The sequence below is a fragment of the Pongo pygmaeus genome, chromosome 11, assembly GCF_028885625.2.
Source record: "Pongo pygmaeus isolate AG05252 chromosome 11, NHGRI_mPonPyg2-v2.0_pri, whole genome shotgun sequence".
Classification (NCBI taxonomy): domain Eukaryota; kingdom Metazoa; phylum Chordata; class Mammalia; order Primates; family Hominidae; genus Pongo; species Pongo pygmaeus.
Window position 1 is genome coordinate 75,936,011 of NC_072384.2, and position 23,768 is coordinate 75,959,778.

Below are 23,768 nucleotides of genomic sequence, written 5' to 3' on the forward strand. Positions count from 1 at the left end.
TTGAAATTTAATCCCCATTGTTGGAGGTGGGTCCTGGTGGAGGTGTTTGGGTCATGGAGGTGGATCCCTCATGAATGGCTCAGTCCTGTCCTTGATCGTGAGTTCTCTCTCTGTGTTCACACGAGATCTGGTTGTTTAAAAGAGAGTGGCATCTCCCCCCCTTCTCTTGCTCCTGCTCTTGCTATGTGTGACACCTGCTCCCCCTTTGCCTTCTGCCATGATTGTAAGCTTCCTGCAGCTCTCACCAGAAGCAGATGCTGGCACTGTGCTTCTTGTACAGTCTGCAGAACCATAAGCCAAAATAAACTTCTTTTCTGTATAAATTACCCAGTCTCAGGTATCTCTTTACAACAATGCCAACAGCCTAACAGAATCATGTAGGTGATGCACTTAAGTCAGTGATATTTATATTCTCTGAGCTGCTCATGGGTAAGATAGGCAGCTGGTCATTCTTTGTATACTCCACCATTTCTTGTCTACTGCATGATAAACTGCAATTCCTAGCTGCTGGCTATATGGGTTTATATCAGTCTATTTGCCTTCTCTTTTTAAATCATAGGTTCTATTTGTGATGAAAACACTGGATGTTTTGGTAGAGTTACTTTCTGAGAATTTATTTTCAATAATGATTTCTGAGTTGAAACAGAGTTGATGTCTTAGATTGAGTAAAATATTCACCCTTTTCACCTATTTCCAGCTTTAGATTCTTAATAACAGAGCTTTTGGTATTTGTAGGAAGCTTCGTTAGTCTTATTTGCAGTGAAGTAATATGTTGCAAACTTTCTATTACTTTCATATTTGTCTTTTGGATGAGATCTGGAGAATCCATGGGGGTGATGATGAATTAACTTTTTTTTTTTTTTTTTCCTGAGACAGTCTCCCTCTGTCACCCAGGCTGGAGTGCAGTGGCGTGATCTTGGCTCACTGCAACCTCTGCCTCCTGGGTTCAAGCAATTCTCTGCCTCAGCCTCCTGGGTAGCTGGGATTACAGGCGCCAGCCACCATGCCCAGCTAATTTTTGTATTTTTAGTGGAGATGGCCATCTTGGCCAGGCTGGTCTTGAACTCCTGAGCTTTTGATCCACCCGCCTCAGCCTCCCAAAGTGTTGGGATTACAGGTGTGAGCCGCGGCACCCAGCTGATGAATTAACTTGTAACTGAAATTACTGACCACATAAATTGCTGTTCATATAAGAACTCTTACATTACAGAGTAGTGAAGTAGCTTCTGATTTATCAGAGAACACTTAAATCATATTCAGCATATGTTTAATGCTAGTGTATGTAAAGGTTGGTGCAAAAATAATTGCAGTTTTTGACATATCATTTGTTGGATTCTTCTTTGTAAAAGCCATAAAACATCAGAATCACCAATTTTAACACAGTAATACAGATTTAATACAGTTTTTGGGCAAAAACTGCAATACTTTTGCACCAACCTAATACTTCATTGTTTTAAAAATTTGTAATGCATGCCTAGTATGTGCACAAAATAGCTAACCAAGAGTTAAAATTACCACAATTTTAAATTAGAATATCCTGTTACCTTAACATAGATGATAATATTGAGTAAAACTTTAATTAGCCAGCATGTTTAGGGAATTAAATGGTAGGTTTAATCAAATATCTTCTTTCTTTCTACAGACAATTAACTGTATTGTAATTGTGTACAGATGAAGTACATACGTCAACTGTATGCAAAGTGTAGTACAGTGTAGGGTACACAGATGCATATGACACATCTGTGCCTCCAAGGAACTTGATTTCAATATTTATTCTTTGAAATTTTGTGAATTTTATTCCTATGCTTTATTGCTAGTAAGATTAATGTAATGCATATGATTGAATCTTCGATGATTTAGAATTTTATAACAAACGAATCTCATTGTATTTTTAGTATAGGTGTAAGCAATATAGGTGTGCTGACCGTACAATTTATCCTAAAAGGTTATTTTTTGAGTAATTTGCTGATGTCAGCTTGTTTTTGTTTCCTTTTATTTAAAAAACTGTTATACAAGTTAATTGGGTTCTTATTGAAATTTTGCTTTGTTAAAAGTTGACAGCAAAATATTTTGTTTCATTGCTGTGTTGGTATGTGCATTGAAATTCAGTAGCCCTTACATATATGTGTAATATTGTGTGTGACAGCATACAAAACTATGTGTAGTTCATTATTTACTTGATGTTTTCATGGCATTATCTCTAAATACACGTTTAATTTTGTGTAGCCCAAACCAAACTAAACCTAAAAGTCACATTTGTTATTTATTGTAATAATACTGTGTTTTTCTTTTTATTCCAAAGCATAAGTAAAAGCAAATTAAGGAGTTCCTTTTTCCCATTCTAGGGATTGCTTTAGAACATTTTAAATGATCAGTCTTAAGAAAAAAATGCTTCACATGTATAAATTTCTTCTAAAAAATCAGCCAGAATTATATATTAAAGTTATTTGTTGCTATGTCACAGAGACTAAAGTAGTATAAACACAATTAGAAATATACCAATTGTTATCAAATCTCATATATTTAGTTGCTGAGAGCAAATGTAGTTACGTTATTAAAATGGGTGATTCTGATGTTTTACGGCTTTTACAAAGAAGAATCCAACAAGTGATATCCTGATATCCTATATATTCTGTCAGTGGAGCCATTGCTTCTTTAGTGCAGTTGATTAGACAAAATTCCAATCTAGTACTTTTCCCAAACACTGGGAGGTTGGTAATATTCTCTTTGTAGCTGCAGTCTTCTCTGGATGAGAAATTAAGGGTCAAGTCAAGTTTCATTTCAGGCCTAAAATTATCTTTACTGGCATTATTTCACATTGTAGGTACGTAATGCTTCATCATGCAACTTCGCTCTAATTGTGTTTGTGGGGTGGTGTTGGTAGGGTCAAGGCAATGAAATCTTCTGGAATACAACAGGATTTCTCTGTATTTTTAAATACTGCCAGATTGTGGGGAAAGATGGACAGCTTGATACAGATATATTTGATTCTTTCTTATAATGTCTGCTTGAAATTTTACTTTGTTAAAAGTTTACCGTAAAATATTAAAAATATTATTTCACTATATTTTTTGTAGTGAATTAAACATCAGTATCTTTTTATACATATGAGTAATATTTAGGATATGTCTGTGTTTGAAAGAAGCTAAAGGAATTGTAGCATATGAGCTATTTTGTTTTTTTAATTCTCATTTTGGATTGGGCAAGGTATCTTCCCCTCTTCCCCATTAAAAAAAAATCACCAAACAATAAACCAAACGTGCTTTTAAAACAAGTTATCTAACCTACTTATACAGGTTACCATAGAATCTAAGATAGTGTGATTAGTTGCCATGTATAAGTCAACCTTAGCAATTGACTTTAAATGCTGTAGGCAAATGTACATGCTTATTAATTTGGTTTGTTATTGATACGTTTTTGCTCTGTGTGCCTAATTATCACTGCCTTGTTTCCATAGCTGCAGAACCTTGGCCTGAAAATGCTACATTATATCAGCAATTGAAAGGTAAGTTCTTGTTCACAATTAAAAATGGCTTTGTATCAAAGTATATTTATTACAGAAAAATCCTCAGTAATACAATTTAGCAGAATGTAAAATGTAAAGAAGGGATTCCCTTGTATAATTTGTCTAGGAGGTTTTACCTAAACTTGTATCTGCCAGTGTAAACCAACTATTCATGGCATATAAGATCCTTAGTTTATTATTGACTCATTATATTGGCTGCTGTAGGCGGTGTAAAATGATGTGGTTGCAGGAGCAGTTGGCAGATTTACTGCACCAATAGCTGAGACAGCAGATTTTTGAAGTCCTGTGGTAAAGTGGGCTCTCAGTAAAAAGGAACTGTTAAAATGTATAGGCTAGGATGGTTCAGGCTCCCTTTAGCAGCTCTTCATATATCATCAGATCACATTATGGACCCCATTTGGGGCTTAGCAGCCTGCTACAGTTGTCAGAAGACTGCAAAGTAATGAAGACTAATAGGCAGCAGCCCTAGTCTTCTAAGCATGGAATTTTTATTGCAGCGAACTTGTCATCTTTCTTTTGTGTGACAGACCTAGACACACTGTGCAATATTAACTGCAAGCTGGTTTTATATTATTGTGAATGCTTTTACTTTTAACTAGAAAGGTTTCAGCAGATTTTACTGAATTTTAATGAAGAGGAACATTTCTTGAAAACTTGAAAAATGAATTCGATTTTAAGTAAACAATTTTAATTACATTGCTGATAAAATGAGATAAGTGATCAAATAGTTTTAGAGGAAACTGTCCTAGTTTATCATTATTTGTGATAATTTAATCAAAATTATAATTATATAATAACGTTGATATAAAACTTTAGAAATTAGTGGTAGGCGATACCTTTGAAAAAATAGAAATACTTTTTAAAAATAAAAATATTATATTCTACTTGGTTAACAGTTATGCTTCATTGTATTTCCACAGGGGAGCAAATTTTACTTTCTGACAATGCAGCTTCTCTTGCAGTGCAGGTAAATATGTAAATAATGTAATATCTTTTTCACCCCCTAGGTGGTTTGCATCATTTTGAGTTGCAATTATATTTTTCCCCTTCCAAAAAGTCTGATACTATATGTTTAGATTTTTTTCTGTGTGATTTACCATTATCTACATAACATTGCTTCTTTGTGAAGAATAATCTTATTATGTAATATTATTCAGTCACTTGTCAGTATATAAAATAAACATAAAAATTATTATTTTTTTAGAGATCACTTTTATGTGCTAGGCACATTCTGTGTCTTAGCAGTTGTTTTGCTTTTGGCTAGATATGATGGTGTTGATTATTTGGGGAGATATGTTCATTTGTGGACTCAATTATTTTCTAATTAATTTGTTAAGATTTATTTATCACATATTTTTAAGCATTGTTTTGCTCATTGCACTCATTGGCCTCTAGTTTTTAATCTGCTTGGTAATCTTGTAGCAGTGTTCTGGTTCTCTAGCCACTCCTCATATATTTATTGATTACATGAGTGTTTATTATCCCCTAAACCATTTATGAAATGTAACAGCTCTTCAAGTTGTATATAACATTTGTATAATCCAAAAAAAATTAGTGCCCCTGTAAACTTTAAGCTGCATTATAGGAAGAATAGGATACTTGGGGATGGTTTGCTTGAAAAACAATGTTTATGATGTAGGTTATAGAATTATAGTTATCCAAACATTTTGCATATTTAGCTGCTATTTACTTAGCTTGTGTAGTTTAACATAGGACTGAGCATGTAGACTTTATCCACTAAATGTCTGTTGTATGAATGGTTTGTAAGTATGGTGAAAGTAATCATGCCTTGATAACCAATGTAAAAGTAAATGATTTGCTGTGTATAAAATAATATTTTCAATCTTTATATCTTTGGAAAGACAGTTTGAAGGCACTGCGAATATTTTAGTTGAAGCACTGATTCTTAACCCTTTTAAAATTGCTATTTTGGGGATAACCCTTTCAGGATCTGGCAAAAGCTGTAGAACATTTTAACAGAAAATATACCCAGACTATTCTGCATGTGATTTCAGTAGGTTTACTGATTTCCCTGCTGAAGCTATCTGGATCCCTTAGGAAGAGCCCCTAAAACTACATAATACTAGTATAGGAAGTGCTGAAGTAATTTTCATCAAATAGAAAGGTATTTTGGGTAGAAATAGACAGTGGTTTCCAACTGGGCAGCTGTTTAGTACTGCCCCTACTGCCACCCTGTGACATTTGACAATATTTAAGTGTTTTTGCTTGTCAAAACAATTGAAGGGTTGAGTGCTATTCTCGTCCATTGGGTAGATGCCAGAGATGCTGCTAAAAATCCTAAAACATACAGAGTAGTCCCTGCACAACAAAGAATTATCCAGCCCCAAATGTAAATAGATTTGTCAAGGTTGACAAATCCTGGAATAGATGGGTTAGCCAGTTTTCAGTACAAACCAAAATACCAGTATATTACCATTTAAAAAAACTAACGTTTTAAATAATCCGGAGAAGGGAGGAAAAAATAAATCTTAGTGTGTATTTTATTTGTTAATTCTATTTTTATGATTTCTATTAATTTGCTTTCTCATGGTTTCTCAAATCATAGTTGCAATTAAAAATAAAACCAGAAAAAAGGACCTTTTACAATGTAGAATTTTCCTTAACCATTTCAATGTTTTTATCCTACATATGTCACTTCGATGATAAATTAAGCAGCATATATTAAAATTTCTTGGTTTTCTTCAATATTCTTTGGCTTGACAGCTGATAGTAGCCATGACTATAAATGTGACTTTTCCAGATATCTGATATAAACTTTATGGAGTAATTTTCTTCTATATAGTGGGCCAGCATTCGTTTAGAAGAATCAGTTAAAGGCCTACATTTGATGTATAAAATTGATCAAAACAATGTGACAGGTATCCACAAACTGGATTATTTTCTAGAAGATACCAGATATCAAACATCAGATATTTAATAGTCTGCCAGTTAGGCCATTAGGAAATTTAAATTTTACTTAACACATACGCTTGGTGTTTATTATACCCCTGAAACTGAGTGATTAGGTCTTTTTGAACTCTAAGAACTTTTATGATTTCAGTTTAAAAATAATTTTTTTTTTCCTGTAGCTATTTCCCCTTAGATTTGCTTTCCTTCACTCTTGTATGTTGAGTATAGTGAAGTATTAGTATAGCATGTTTCTCTGGTCCCTTGAGCCGAATGTGTATATATGCAGTATTATACACACATGCACACACTAGAGAGACAGAGAGAGAGAGAGAGATCTTCCATTCTGTACTTGTGCTTTGAAGGACTTAAGCTTATGCTGATTGGAAAAAGTAACTTTGATAATAATTCTCTGTTACTATTCTCTCTTACCCCCAAATCCAAACCAGCCATCTAATAAATACACAATGTTGGCCACATATGTGATTTGAAATTTTCTAGAAGCCTCATTTAAACAAAGTAAAAAGAAATAGGCAAAATGTATTTTAACAATATGCATTATTTTACCCAGTATATCCAAATATTATTTTAATACGTAACCAATATGTAATTTATTAATGGGACTTTTTATATTAAGTTCAAAATATGATGTGTATTTTACACTTACAGTACCTCTCAATTTATGCTAGCCAGATTTCAAATGCCCAGTAGTCTCGCATAGCTAGTGGCTTTTGTGTTAGACACTGCAGGTTTAGAATACAATGTGAGCAAATACATATATGCTCTCAAAGGTTTTGGCCAAAATTGTTTTATTTAAGAAGTTTATGTCTATTGATTGAGTATATGCTGTCTTTTATAGAAGATTCCAATTGGTGTCTGTTTCAAAAAACAGCAAACCCTAAATAGAGCTCTTTGTTTCAAGTTTGCTCAAACGTAAAATAGAAATATAGTAGAAGCTATCCTGTTGGGTAGGATAGGATTGAATATGTTAACATATTGAATATGAGGATTGAATATGTTAACATATGTAAAGCACTTAGAAGAGTACCTGGCATATTGTAAATATGCAATGAATGCTGTTTATTACTTCTTTCTCTCCTAATTCTTTGAAAGAAATACACGTATTCAGTGTCACCAAGAGGAATGGAAGCTTGCAGCCTTGATAGGACCTGAAAACACTAGAGTAATTGAAAATAAATGTTATGTGTAAGAATCTTTTTTGGACATGTTTGTGTTTGTGTGAACATTAATTTTTGTATCATTCTTTATCTAAAAATTAATATTGAATGCTTTAATGCAAACAAAATTTTATTGATACTGAATAATATATTTTATTTTATTTTTATTTATTTATTTATTTATTTTATTATTATTATACTTTAAGTTTTAGGGTACATGTGCACAATGTGCAGGTTAGTTACATATGTATACATGTGCCATGCTGGTGTGCTGCACCCATTAACTCATCATTTAGCAGTAGGTATATCTCCTAAAGCTATCCCTCCCCCCACCCCACAACAGTCCCCAGAGTGTGATGTTCCCCTTCCTGTGTCCATGTGTTCTCATTGTTCAGTTCCCACCTATGAGTGAGAATATGCGGTGTTTGGTTTTTTGTTCTTGTGATAGTTTACTGAGGATGATGATTTCCAGTTTCATCCAATTGAACCTGGGAAATATTATTTGAATACTTTTATTGTATATATTTTATCATATATATATTTATTGAATACTTTTATTGTATAAATAAAAAGTATAAATACTTTTATTGTATAAGACACTCTATTGAAAGCTTTTATTGTATAAATAAAAAGCTTTTATTGTATAAATAAAAAGTATAAATACTTTCATTGTATAAGACACTATTGAAAGCTTTTATGTGGAGCATTGCGTTCAATCCTTCCCATGACCCTAGTGCACAGTACTAAAATTATCCTCATTTTAAAGATGTGGAAACTGAAGCTCAAAGATGCTTCGCCCACATTTCATAGAACCCACAAATTGTGGAGATAAACAGAAAACAACAACAACATTGGTTGAGTGCCACCTGTGCTTGTCACTGTGCTGAGCTCTTAATTCATATTAACCCATTTAATCCTTATAACAACTGTATGAGGTAAGTGCTGTATAAGGTAGGTATCATAAATAATCCTTTCACACAGCTACCCTATGAGGTAGGTACTATTATTATTCCTATTTTCTTACAGATTAGGAAGGTAAGGCAGAGAGGTTAAACAGCTCAAAGTTACATAAATAGTACTTGGCACAGCTGGAATGCAGACCCAGGAAGTCTGGATCAACAGTCCACACTCATAATACTTTGCTGCATATTGGTCTAGTCCAGTGATAACAGATATTGAAGTTTCACCTAACAATAAGTGATCATTTAATCACAAATTATTTCTGACATTTCTTAGTAAATTATATCTTATGATTAATAGTTTACATTAAGGAGTAAAAGAACATGTCTTAGCTTTTGTATCTTTGAAATGGGATAGTCTTACCTCTATAATATTATGAAGCTCAAGTTAGGTAATAAATGGGAAATTCTTTTGAAAAAAGTGAAAGGAATAGGAATGTAAGATGTCGAATACAGAATTAGTGCCTATTTTGACTTCAGAGATTTATGTACATATTTTGTGAGTGTCTTCATATAATAAAATGTTACTTTCTAATAAGTTTTAGAAGTCCAGTGTGGTATCCATTGCACAACAGAGACTTTCTAGTAAGTTGTAGAAAGAATTTCGCTTTATGTATGTGAAGCCAATTTTAAAAATCTGGTGGTTTTTTTTTTTTTGTATGGCTTAATCTAGATATTATAAAAATTTGAATTTGTTTTTTTAGAGTGTCTCAAACTGATGATCATTATTAGAATATTGCACGAACAAGTAATCTTACTTTGTCCTTTTTACTTCAAGTAAGAATAGCATTTAAGGTCAAGTGAAGGAGAATGTCCTTGTTCCATTTAATATTTTTACTTTTTCTTACTCTTTGTTAATAAATACTTTTCTCTAAAAATGAAAGGGAAGACAACAGAAAAAAACTGTTTTATTTCTGTTGAATATAGTATATAATTTAAAAGTCAGCATTTTGTTTTGTTTTGTTTTTTTGAGATGGAGTCTAGCTCTGTCGCCCAGGCTGGAGTGCAGTGGCGTGATCTCAGCTCACTGCTGGCATGATCTCCAGCTCACTGCACCCTCCATTTCCCAGGTTCAAGTGATTCTCCCACCTCAGCCTTCTGAGCAGCTGGGATTACAGATGTGTGCCACCAAGCCCAGCCGATTTTTTTGTATTTTTAGTAGAGACGGGGTTTCACCGTGTTGGCCAGGCTGGTCTTGAACTCCTGACCTCAAATGATCCACCTGCCTCAGCCTCCCAAAGTGCTGGGATTACAGGTGTGAGCCACTGCACCTGACCAAAAGTCAGCATTTTTATAGGCCCCATTAATGCTGGGCCATGAACACTCACATTTCAGATTTGATGATAAATACTTAGCTGACCCTTGCATTTTCCTTTTAGCAAATGATGCTTTCTAGGATGTATTAATTATTGGCTAATGATAATATCCAATTGTAGTGTTTGGGAAAGAGCAGGAGAGAGGAATATCTGTTTTTCTTTTGAGGCTGCAGGTTGATTACTGCCTTAGAGACAAAACTTTGAGTGTGAAAATACAGCTGCTGTAAATTTGTCATGTCATTTAAATGGCTATAGTAGACAGCTACCTGCAGAATTGTAGAGGAAATGATTTTGAATTTTCAGTTTGGTTGGAACATTTTGTTTTAAATGAGTTGTTCAGGGTTTTATGCCATTTTAAAGGATCAGTTTAAACCTGATGTAAATAGAAGTAGGATGACATGAGTGGACATATTTTAATAAATATAATATTTTATGAAAAAGATTTAAAAAATTGACAAAACTTTATTAAAGCCTCATAAAGTATAAAGTTTTAGGTTTTTAAAATTTGTACATTCCTCTCAATTTGATCGTCCTCTGTCAGATGAGGCTTCTGAATTCACTTTCAGGATTAGGTGAAGGAAAGGAAAGCTAAGGGATAAATAGAATTTAGTGAACATTTATGAGATATAGAGACTTGTAAAATCCTTTTCAGTATTCCAAACAAGCAAAATGGAGGCTGCAGATGTTTCTTTGATATCACTGAGTTTAAATTCTTCAGACTGATTGTCTTACATTATTATAGTTTGTGTACCAGAAATGTTAAAGCATTTTGCTGATTTATGCTCATAAGACCTTGGATTATTTCAGTATATAAAATGTGATCTTTATCAAGATAATTGTGAACTTAAATTGCAAATAGAATTTAGCAGATTAAAAAACAAATCTCAATATTAGTTTCTCAACACTTAAGTGGCATGGTGTATATACAACATTAAAATTAGTGTAGAATTTGTGGAAATGAAGTATATTCAAAATAGAATTAGGTGGCTATAGGAGTTGTTGTTTTTAGTAATTAGTGAAATAACGTAAAATGGTTATAAAGGGTAATGGTTTACTGATATAAATACGTATTTAACTTAAAAATTCACACTGCTGCAGTTCTGAGAGATTGCAACTTAGAATATCAACTGTATACTTTTTTGTTTAAAAAGTAAATAGCAAGCAGGATTTTATAATTTGTTGCTATTAAACAGAACCATGAAGATACAGTAGTAAGATGGAAAAACAACAGCCTTTTTTTAAACAGAAAAAGGCTAGAATTTTTCATTATTAGATATACAATATCAACATAATCAATCTAGCAGCTTTATATTTGAGCTGAAAATACACTTAAATTTGAGGCCATACACTACCCTGTGTGAGTGAAACATCTTTCATATAGTTCTAAGATGAAATTACCCTTGAATGAATAGCATCTTCATTTATCTTCAAACCCCTTCTGTGCTTTTAGTGAATCTATTCTTTCAACATTCTACAATAAGAATTACATTATACCATTATACCAGAGTACTTCTGCAGTGTGAAATAGATTGGTTTGGAAAATGAACCTGGCTTTGCTATAAATTACATTCACAGGTACAAAGGAATTTGTTATTTTGTTTAAAATAGTCACAAATATAATTAAGGTCTTAATTTATGTTAAACTACAAATATGGCTATTATGGTAACTGGATTAGGAACTTAATCTGTCACTTCAAGAATGATACCTAACACTTTTCATTTATAACCTTAGATACATTATTTCAATTACAGGGTCTGCAGCTGTTTGATATAAAAATGAGTTATTTTATAGATAGATTTGTTCATGGTTTTTAATTTTAAATCATGCCTCTTCAGTAAGGTAGAAAATAATTCTTCAGTTGTCACAAATTTTCCTTGGTGTCTGGTTGAAAAAGGATATGAATTAAAATTCACAATCATTTTTATTTTGTGTCCTGAAAATGGCATTGCATGCTTGAGAATAGTCGTTAGTGAATTCTTACATAAAATATTTCAAATTTAATTAGGAAATGAATAGAAGCTTTGTCCTAAAGAAGAAAAACCTGAGGTCTGCTGTCTAAGGATAGCTTTACCTGGTTGGACTGAAAATGGATTGCTACCTATCTAGAATTTGAATAACTTTGTTCATGTGACTTACATAAATTTAGAAGCTGTGTTTATAACCCCTCGAATCCCATGGTATTAATCAGTGTAAAGCATCTAATCTTTAAAAACTTATTAAAGGCAATTCTTTAAAATTTTGAATTACTTTTATATTTTTATTGGCAAGCAATGCTGATTTTACTGCTTAGGTGTAACTAAAGAGAGTATGCTGTGTATCTAACTTGAAAGACAAGTGTTCATTTTGTCTTTGGAATAAAGAAGAGGAAAGAAGACAGTTGGTGCTGGTCATTGGCAAGTGTTTCAATACTGAGTTACTATTAGTTAATTAAAAAGAAATGAATATATGTTCCTGCCATCTGCTAGTTCATCCTAAGAATTTTAATTTTTTTTGTTATTATTTTTATCAGTTGGGAATTTTTTTGTAAGTAACAAAATTTTAAAGCATTCATTATAGGAGCTCAGAAAAAGAATGTATATATTTTTTCCTTTCTCCCCAACTGTTCATTGAGTGCTAACTATGTAACTGGTGTTGTGTTAGGTTATTGGGTTACAAGAATTGTTCTTTCTGTACTTTTGACTGTTTTATAACTCTTGCTTAATTTTGACCCTACAACTTTATGAAAGTTGTAAACAAGATAGACATGGTCTGTATGTACTAATGAAGCTTATATTCTTGGGAGGAGGGGCTTTTATCAGTTCATTTATCGGTTCTATCAGCACGTTATTTATATGTAATTCTCACAGGGAAAGCTTATATCTTTCTCTATTCTAGTTGTCTTTTTTGTTGCTTTCAGAAATAACCTGATTTTTTTCTATAGCTGTCAGATGTTGATGTATCTAAAATTGACTCAAATATTCCAGGAGTAGTTTCTAGGTGAGAGTTTCATTAAGGAAGGTCAGTCTATGAAGTGATATGTCTTCAAATGTTCTCTCAAATAGCATTTCATATTTTTTGGTAATAAATTCACTCTCTTTAAAGCTTTTTATGTTTATTGAATTGTGGTTTCTGATTTCTACATAGGTCATTATTATTTTTTATACTTTAAGTTCTAGGGTACATGTGCACAATGTGCAGGTTTGATACATAGGTATACATGTGCCATGTTGGTTTGCTGCACCCATCAACTCATCATTTACATTAGGTATTTCTCCTAATGCTATCCCTTCCCCAGCACCCCCACCCCCTGACAGGCCCTGGTGTGTGATGTTCCCTGCCCTGTGTCCAAGTGATCTCATTGTTCAATTCCCATCTATGAGTGAGAACATGTGGTGTTTGGTTTTCTGTCCTTGTGATAGTTTGCTGAGAATGATGGTTTCCAGCTTCATCTATGTCCCTGCAAAGGACATGAACTCATCCTTTTTTATGGCTGCATAGTATGCCATGGTGTATATGTGCCACATTTTCTGAATCCAGTCTATCATTGATGGACATTTGGGTTGGTTCCAAGTCTTTGCTATTGTGAATAGTGCTGCAATAAACAGGTGTGCATGTGTCTTTATAGTAGCATGATTCATAATCCTTTGGGTATATACCCAGTAATGGGATGGCTGGCTCAAATGGTGATTCTAGTTCTAGATCCTTGAGGAATCACCACACTGTCTTCCACAATGGTTGAACTAATTTACACTCCCACCAACAGTGTAAAAGCATTCCTATTTCTCCACATCCTCTCCAGCATCTGTATTTTCCTGACTTTTTAATGATTGCCATTCTAACTGGTGTGAGATGATATCTCATTTTGGTTTTGATTTGCATTTCTTTGATGACGAGTGATGATGAGCATTTTTTCATGTGTCTGTTGGCTGCATAAATGTCTTCTTTTGAGAAGTGTCTGTTCATATCCTTTGCCCACTTTTTGATGGGTTTGTTTTTTTCTTGTAAATTTGTTTGAGTTCTTTGTAGATTCTGGATATTAGCCCTTTGTCAGATGGGTAGATTGCAAAAATTTTCTCCTATTCTGTAGGTTGCCTGTTCACTCTGATGGTAGTTTCTTTTGCTGTGCAGAAGCTGTTTAGTTTAATTAGATCCCATTTGCCTATTTTGGCTTTTGTTGCCATTGTTTTTTGGTGTTTTAGACATGAAGTCCTTGCCCATGCCTATGTCCTGAATGGTATTGCCTAGGTTTTCTTCTAGATTTTTTATGGTTTTAGGTCTAACATGTAAGTCTTTAATCCATCTTGAATTAATTTTTGTATGAGGTGTAAGGAAGGGATCCAGTTTCAGCTTTCTACATATGGCTAGCCAGTTTTCCCAACACCGTTTATTAAATAGGGAATCCTTTCCCCATTTCTTGTTTTTGTCAGGTTTGTCAAAGATCAGATGGTTGTAGATGTGTGGTGTTATTTCTGAGGCCTCTATTCTGTTCCATTGGTCTATATCTCTGTTTTGGTACCAGTACCATGCTGTTTTGGTTACTGTAGTCTTGTAGTATAGTTTGAAGTCAGGTAGTGTGATGCCTCCAGCTTTGTTCTTTTTCCTTAGGATTGTCTTGGCAATGCAGACTCTTTTTTGGTTCCATACGAACTTTAGTTTTTTCAGTTCCGTGAAGAAAGTCATTGGTAGCTTGTTGGGGATGGCATTGAATCTATTAATTACTTTAGGCAGTATGGCCATTTTCACGATATTGATTTTTCTTATCCATGAGCATGGAATATTCTTCCATTTGTTTGTGTCCTCTTTTATTTCCTTGAGCAGTAGTTTGTAGTTCTCCTTGAAGAGGTCCTTCACATCCCTTGTAAGTTGGATTCCCAGGTATTTTATTCTCTTTGTAGCAATTGTGAATGGGAGTTCACTCATGATTTGGCTCTGTTTGTCTTTTAATGGTGTATAAGAATGCTTGTGATTTTTGCACATTGATTTTGTATCCTGACACTTTGCTGAAGTTGCTTATCAGCTTGAGATTTTGGGCTGAGACGATGGGGTTTTCTAAACATGCAGTCATGTCATCTGCGAACAGGGACAATTTGACTTCCTCATTTCCTAATTGAATACTCTTCATTTCTTTCTCTTGCCTGATTGCCCTGGCCAGAACTTCTAACACTATGTTGAATAGGAGTGGTGAGAGAGGGCATGCTTGTCTTGTGCGGGTTTTCAAAGGGAGTGCTTCCCATTTTTGCCTATTCAGTTTGATATTGGCTGTGGGTTTGTCACAAATAGCTCTTATTATTTTGAGATATGTTCCATCAATACTTAGTTGATTGAGACTTTTTAGCATGAAGGGCTGTTGAATTTTGTCAAAGGCCTTTTCTGCATCTATTGAGATAATCATGTGGTTTTTGTCATTGGTTCTGTTTACGTGATGGATTACCTTTATTGATTTGCGTATGTTGAACCAGCCTTGCATCCCAAGGATGAAGCCGACTTGATCATGGTGGATAAGGTTTTTGATGTGCTGCTGCTGGATTCGGTTTGCCAGTATTTTATGGAGGATTTTTGCATTGATGTTCATCAGTAATGTTGGTCTAAAATTCTCTTTTTTGTTGTGTCTCTGCCAGGCTCTGGTATCAGGATGATGTTGGCCTCATGAAATGAGTTTGGGAGGATTCCCTGTTTGGAATAGTTTCAGAAGCAACGGTCCCAGCTCCTCTTTTTACCTCTGGTAGAATTCGGCTGTGAATCCGTCTGGTCCTGGACATTTTTTGGTTGGTAGGCTATTAATTATTGCCTCAATTTCAGATCCTGTTATTGGTCTATTCAGAGATCCAGCTTCTTCCTGGTTTAGTCTTGGGAGGGTGTATGTGTCCAGGAATTTATCCATTTCTTCTAGATTTTCTAGTTTATTTGCATTCAGGTGTTTATAGTATTCTGTGATGGTAGTTTGTATTTCTTTGGGATCGTTGGTGATATCCCCTTTGTCATTTTTTATTGTGTGTATTTGATTCTTCTCTCTTTTCTTCTTTATTAGTCTTGCTAGCGGTCTATCAATTTTGTTGATCTGTTCAAAAAACTAGTTCCTAGAGTCATTGATATTTTGAAGGGTTTTTTGTGTCTCTATCTCTTTCAGTTCTGCTCTGATCTTAGTTATTTCTTGCCTTCTGTTAGCTTTTGAATTTGTTTGCTCTTGCTTCTCTAGTTCTTCTAATTGTGATGTTAGGGTGTCGATTTTAGGTCTTTCCTGCTTTCTCTTGTGGGCATTTAGTGCTGTAAATTTCCCTCTACACACTGCTTTAAATGTGTTCCAGAGATTCTGGTACGTTGTGTCTTTGTTCTTATTGGTTTCAACGAACATCTTTATTTCTGCCTTCATTTCGTTATTTACCCAGTAGTCATTCAGGAGCAGGTTGTTCAGTTTCCATGTAGTTGAGCAGTTTTGAGTGAGTTTCTTAATCCTGAGTTCTAATTTGATTGCACTGTGGTCTGAGAGACAGTTTGTTGTGATTTCAGTTCTTTTACATTTGCTCAGGAGTGCTTTACTTCCAATTATGTGGTCAATTTTAGAATAAATGCAATGTGGTGCTGAGAAGAATGTACATTCTGTTGAATTGGGGTGGAGAGTTCTGTAGGTGTCTATTAGGTCTGCTTGTTGCAGAGCTGAGTTCAGGTCCTGGATATCTTTGTCAACCTGCTGTCTTGTTGATCTGTCTGATATTGACAGTGGGGTGTTAAAGTCTCCCATTATTATTGTGTGGGAGTCTAAGTCTCTTTGTAGGTCTCTAAGGACTTGCTTTATGAATCTGGGTGCTCCTGTATTGGGTGCATATATATTTAGGATATTTAGCTCTTCTTGTTTAATTGATCCCTTTACCATTATGTAATGGCCTTCTTTGTCTCTTTTATCTTTGTTGGTTTAAAGTCTGTTTTATCAGAGACTAGGATTGCAACCCCTGTTTTTTTTTTTTTTTTTTTTGCCTTCCATTTGCTTGGTAGATCTTCCCCCATCCCTTTATTTTGAGCCTATGTGCATCTTTGCACATGAGGTGTGTCTCCGGAATACAGCACACTGATGGGTCTTGACTCTTTATCCAATTTGCCAGTCTGTGTCTTTTAATTGGGGGCATTTAGCCCATTTACATTTAAGGTTAATATTGTTATATGTGAATTTGATCCTGTCATTATGATATTAGCTGGTTATTTTGCCTGTTAATTGATGCAGTTTCTTCACAACATCGATGGTCTTTACAGTTTGGCCTGTTTTTGCAGTGGCTGGTACCGGTTGTTTTCTTTCCATGTTTAGTGCTTCCTTCAGGAGCTCTTGTAAGGCAGGCCTGGTGGTGACAAACTCTCTCAGCATTTGCTTGTCTGTAAAGGATTTTATTTTTCCTTCACTTTGAAGCTTGGTTTGGCTGGATATGAAATTCTGTTTTGAAAATTCTTTTCTTTAACAATGTTGAATATTGGCCCCCAGTCTCTTCTGGCTTGTAGGGTTTCTGCTGAGAGATCTGCTGTTAGTCTGATGGGCCTCCCTTTGTGGGTAACTCCACTTTTCTCTCTGGCTGCCCTTAACATCTTTTCCTTCATTTCAACCTTGGTGAATCTGACAATTATGTGTGTTGGGGTTGCTCTTGTTGAGGAGTATCTTTGTGGTGTTCTCTATATTTCCTGAATTTGAGTGTTGGCCTACCTTGCTAGGTTGGGAAAGCTCTAGTGGATAATATCCTGAAGAGTGTTTTCCAGTTTGGTTCCATTCTCCCCATCACTTTCAGGTACACCAATCCAATGTAGATTTGGTCTTTTCACATAGTCCCATATTTCTTGGAGGCCTTGTTTGTTCCTTTTGACTCTTTTTTCTCTAACCTTATCTTCTCGCCTTATTTCATTAATTTGATCTTCGATCACTGATACCCTTTCTTCCACTTGATCAAATCGGCTATTGAAGCTTGTGCATGCGTCATGAAGTTCTTGTGCCATGGTTTTCAGCTCTGTGAGGTCATTTAATGTCTTTTTTACACTGTTTATTCTAGTTAGCCATTCCTCTAACATTTTTTCAAGGTTTTTAGCTTCCTTATGATGGGTTCGAACATCCTGCTTTATCTCGGAGTAGTTTGTTATTACCGACCTTCTGAAGCCTACTTCTGTCAACTCGTGAAAGTCATTCTCCGTCCAGCTTTGTTCCATTGCTAGCGAGGAGCTGCTATCCTTTGGAGGAGGAGAGGCGCTCTGATTTAGAATTTTCAGCTTTTCTGCTCTGGTTTCTCCCCATCTTTGTGGTTTTGTCTACCTTTGGTCTTTGGTGTTGGTGACCTACAGATGGGGTTTTGGTGTAGAAGACCTTTTTGTTGATGTTGATGCTATTCCTTTCTGTTTGTTAGTTTTCCTTCTAACAGTCAGGTCCCTCAGCTGCAGGTCTGTTGGAGTTTGCTGGAGGTCCACTCCAGACCTGTTTGCTTGGGTATCACCAGCAGAGGCTGCAGAATGGCAAATATTGCTGCCTGTTCTTTCCTCTGGAAGCTTCATCCCAGAGGAGCACTGAACTATATGAGGTGTCTTTCGGCCCTTACTGGGAGGTGTCTCCGAGTTAGGCTACACGGGGGTCAGGGACCCACTTGAAGAGGCAGTCTGTCTGTTCTCAGAGCTCAAACGCTGTGCTGGGAGAACCACTGTTCTCTTCAGAGCTGTCAGACAGGGACAAGTCTGCAGAAGTTGTCTGCTGTCTTTTGTTCAGCTATGCCCTGCCCACAGAGGTGGAACATAGAGGCAGTAGGCCTTGTTGATCTGCGGCGGGCTCCGCCCAGTTCGAGCTTCCAGGTGGCTTTGTTTACCTACTCAAGCCTCAGCAATGGAGGACGCCCCTCTCCCAGCCAGGGGGCTGTCTCACAGATCCGTCTCAGACTGCTGTGCTAGCAGTGAGCAAGGCTCTGTGGGCATGGGAGCCACTGAGCCAGGCACGGGAGAGAATCACCTTGTCTGCTGGTTGCTGAGACCGTGGGAAGAGCACAGTATTTGGTTGGAAGTGTCCCATTTTTCCAGGCAGTCTCTCACGACTTCCTTTGGCTAGAAAAGGGATATCCCCTGACCCCTTGAACTTCCTGGGTGAGGCAGTGCCCCACCCTGCTTTTCCTAGCCCTCCATGGGCTGCACCCACTTTCCATCCAGTCCCAGTGAGATGAACCAGGTACCTCAGTTGGAAATGCAGAAATCACGCGTCTTCTGCGTCGATCGTGCTGGGAGCTGCGGACTGGAGCCATTCCTGTTCGGCCCTCTTGCGGTTGTGGGCCAGATCATTATTAATAGTTTTTAAGTTGAATTCCTGTTACTGTTTTCTAAAGCAGTATCAACTTACTGATATTTGTAACTATTGATTTTTTAAAATATCTCTGAACTTAACAAGAGTTACATCTAACTTTTTAAAGCAGTGAGCTCTGAACCCGTAAAATTACAAAATGCTAATTTTTGCTATAGCTTACTAGCTTTCTGTGAACTTAGGAATGTTTACATTTATTTTTAGGAATATCTATGGCTTGTTCATTAAGCAAATGTTTATTGGGACTTTATTGTATGCCGAGGACTAAAGTAGTAAACAAGATAGACATTGTCTATGTATACTAATGAACCATATATTCTTGGGGGATGGAGTCCTTCTGTCAGTTCATTTATCAGTTTTATCAGTGTGTATGACTCTAAAAATTATTCACAAACATCTATATCAATATTTAGATATCTTGTTTTTGCTTGGTTAGAAAAGGTTATATTATGTAATTATATATATTGAAAACATAAAGCATATATTCACTATTATTTTGAAAAGTGCTATTGGGCCGGGCGTAGTGTCTCACGCGTGTAATCTCAGCACTTTGGAAGGCTGAGGTGGGTGGATCACCTGAGGTCAGGAGTTTGAGACCAGCCTGTCCAATATGGTGAAACCCCATCTCTACTAAATACAAAAAATTAGCCAGGGGTGGTGGCACATGCCTGTAATCCCAGCTACTAGTGAGGCTGAGGTGAGAGAATCGCTTGAATCTGGGAGGCGGAGGTTGCAGTGAGCCAAGATTGCACCATTGTACTCCAGCCTGGGCAACAACAGTGAAATGCCATCTCAAAAAAAAAAGTAAAAAAAAGAAAAAAGCATTTTTGGTTATTTTCCTTTATTCTTTTAACATCTTTCTAGAAATTTTTATTTCAGTACACAATCTTGGTATTTTGATTTTATAGAAGTAAATACAATTAAATTATAGTACATAATAATTATTTTAATTTTTCTCATAAGGAGACATTAAAAGGTAATAAAATAAATGAAGCCAGCTTTCTTTTGAAGTCACCAAGGTGAAGTGGTCTTTCTTCCTTTGCAGATGAACAAATGAGTATTTATTATTATGAATGTTGTTACTACTATTAATAATAATACCTAATATTTTTTGAATTACTCTGTGTCAGATAGTGTATAAAGTGTTTTACATATAGAACTTCAGTTAATCTGCCTGATTGTCTAATTTAGAAATGAGAAAGCTTCTGAGATAAAGGTACTTTTTCAAGCTAACACAGTTCCCAGGATTCTACCCAGAGAGCTCTCTCTGATCTTCTGCTCATTAACTTCTTATTGTTCTATACTGATTCTTTTTTTTTTTTTTTTTCTGGAGATAGGGTCTCACTCTGTCACCCAGACTGGAGTGCAGTGGTGCGATCTTGGTTCACTGCAACGTCCATCTCCCAGGCTCAAGTGACTCTCCTGCCTCAGCCTCCCAAGTAGCTGAGATTACAGGTGTGCACCACCACCACCCAGCTAATTTTTGTGTTTTTAGTAGAGACAGGGTTTCACCATTTTGGCCAGCCGGTCTTGAACTCCTGACCACAAATAATCCACCCGCCTTGACCTCTCAAGGTGCTGGGATTACAGGCGTGAGCCACTGCGCCTGGCCTTATTGTTCTATACTGATTCTTAAGACTGATGCAGAGGATTTCCTTCTTTTAAATGTATGTTCACTCTAATCTTTTTTTCACTTAGGTAACTTGCTTTCAAAATCTGTACTCTGTTAGGATCCATTAGGTTCTGCTAGGGCATTTAATCAGTAAAATGTGCTGGTGGTTGCCCAGTCATGAGTGGTAGGGTTTATGACTCAGCAACAGAAAGTAAGAATAAAGGATGGTAAAGACAGCAATCTCAATGAGTTAGCATCATTCTTGTGCACAGTAGCCACCAAGGCTATTTCCATTCAACTGCATTGAGCCCTTTTTACCATTTTCTGAACTGTGTATTGCTTTTTTTTTTTTTTTAACTTAATGCAGTTAAAACAAAGGATATTTGATATTTTAAAAAGTGTTGTAGAGTCTGTTCCCTTACTCCTGTCAGAAACCATCATATTTAGGGCTAGGTGCAGTGGTGGCTTATGCCTCTAATCCCAGCACTTTGGAATGCAAGACGGGCAGATCACTTGAGGCCAGGAGTTCGTGACCAGCCTGGCCAACATGGCAAAACCCCGTCTCTACTAAAAATACAAAAAATTAGCTGGGTGTAATAGTACACGCCTGTAGTCCCACCTACTTGGGAAGCTGAGGCATGAGAATTGCTTGAGCCTGGGAGGCAGAGATTACGGTGAGCCGAGATCGCACTGCTGCACTCCAGCCTGGGTGACAGAGCAAGACTCTGTCTCAAAAAAAAAAAAAAAAAAAATTTAGTTTCACTGATACATTTAGTTTCACTGATTTCCTCCAACATTTCTTTCTGGAGTATTATTAGTATATTTGGGATTGAAGACTTGAAATTAGATATGTATAATATTTAAGATGTTTTGTTTTGTTGATTTGCACATTGTTATTCTGTTTACCTGCTTTTCTTAATTATAAGACCTGCTTGTTTACTTTTGAAGTCCTGAAGATTGGGCCATAATTGCTGAGATTTTAAAGGATTCAAGCTAACAGTGGTTCCTTCATGTGTAGCTTCTCAGTAAATTTTCAGAAGATTATACTGCTCTTATGGGACAGCTTCTTAGCTTCTTAAAACTTCTCATTTAACCAAGATGTTAAATTGACTTTTCAGTTTTTAAACTTGGTAGGCTATAGGTGCAGGAAGCAGAAAAGACCAAAGATGAAGATGGTCCTTGATTATATTTTTATTCTGCCTGACATCTGTAGTTCTTCTCATTTCTTAGCACCTTGATAAGTATCATACCTGCAGGAAGTGCTAACAGATAGTATGATGTACATTTGTAGGCTTTTCTGTCAGTTGTGTGCATAAAAGAGGTTGGGTGGCCTTGAGGATTAGGCTTCTCAAATTTTTAATAGAACTTGCTTATCTGGTTTTCAAAGCACATGGCCGTACTCTTAGCAATTCTAGGCCTTTGTAAAAAGAGTAGAGTTGTCTGCTATTCATTTCTCGTCAGAAGTCTGTCCAAAAAGTGATAATTAGAGACAACAATCTAAAGACATGTAGGTCCCCTTCCTTCCACCAAAACCTGCTTACCCCACAGTTTTTCCTAGCTTGGTAAATACCAGTTCCATCTTTCTAGTTGTTTATGCCAGAAATTTTTAGTCATTTTTGGAATTCTTTTTCCTATATCCACATTGAGTTATCAGCAAAACTTCTTGACCCTCCCTTAAAAATATAGCTAGAATCTGACGTATCACTTTCATCACTCCCACCCTGGTCCAGGCCACCATCATATCTTGCCTGGATCATTACAAAAGCCTCCTAATTAGTTCTCCTGCTTCAGTGGTTCTGCTCTCAACAGTCTAATCTCTGTGTAGTTGTTTGTGTCCTTTGAAGTGTTCGGTCAAATTACAGCAATCCCCAGCTCAACACCGTCTAATGATTTCTTGTCTCACTCAGTAGAAGCCAAGACCTCACAATTACCTATAAGGTCCTACATGATATTTTTGGTTGCCTCTCTGATCCCATCTCTTAATACTCACTTCCTTACTCCCACATAGTCATACTGGTCTTGTTAACTGTTGCTGAAACATAGTTGAAGCACAAGCCTGCTTCAGGTATTTAAACTTGGACTGTTCTCCCCTTAGATATCTGCATGGCTTGCTCCCTAACTTTCTTAGGTTTATGGTCAGATGTTACCTTATTAGTGAGGCCTTATCTGACTACCCTATATTTAATAGCCATACCTTTACACTGCTTTGTATTTCTAAGTAGCAGGAATTACCATGCATATTTTCTGGTTTATTTGCTTGTTATCTGTCTCCATTGTGGTGTAAACTCCATAAGGACTGAGACTTTATGTTGCCTGCTTGTCCCAGTAGCTAGGACAGTCCTTGATACATAGTGGGTGCTCAGTATATACATGTTGAATTTATTTTTGTAGGTACTCAAAGTTATGTCTTTCTGGCAAGTTAGCTCACCAGGAAGTTTCATAGTGGACCAAATAGCCTTTGTAGGCCTTTTTGAACTATGTTTTAATGTTTTGCTCTAGGTCATTAGAAGAAACAGCCTCACGAAAAGCAGTTTTGCATTTGGCGTATGTCATCTTATGTAATTCAGTAGCCCTTATTAGAGATTCCAGAGGAGAAATGTCTTTTGGAATTTAGTGTAAGAAATCCAGTTGAGGAGCAACCTTACTCTTTATTTTATTTGTTTATTTATTTGTTTGTTTGGTTTTTGTTTTGACAGGGTCTTATGCCCATCACCCAGGCTAGAGTGCAGTGGTGTGATCATGGCTTACTACAGCCTCAACCTCCTGGGCTTAGGTGATTCTCCCACCTCAGCCTCCCAAGTAGCTGGGACTACAGGCACACACCATCATGCTTGTCCATTTTTTTGTATTTTTAGTTGAGACGGGATTTTGCCATGTTGCCCAGGCTGGTCTTGAACTCCTGGGCTCAAGCGATCCATCTGCTTCGGCCTCCCAAAGTGCTGGGATTACTGGTGTGAGCCACCTTGCCCAGCCAACCTTATTCTTT

At 36.1% G+C, this 23,768-nt stretch overlaps 1 protein-coding gene across 3 annotated transcripts in view; it reads left to right on the forward strand.

The window, feature by feature from the left end:
- The window catches only part of MTX2 (metaxin 2), a 69,170-nt gene that overhangs the window by 24,133 nt on the left and 21,269 nt on the right, over positions 1-23,768 (forward strand). For 2 of the 3 annotated variants that reach the window (XM_054478095.2, XM_054478096.2), the window contains exons 2-3: positions 3,458-3,505; positions 4,447-4,493. In XM_054478095.2, coding sequence (XP_054334070.1) covers positions 3,458-3,505; positions 4,447-4,493 — 95 coding nt within the window. Of the gene's footprint in view, positions 1-3,455; positions 3,506-4,446; positions 4,494-15,484; positions 15,632-23,768 lie in introns of those variants that run through there. The other variant, XM_063647633.1, reaches the window with a different exon arrangement.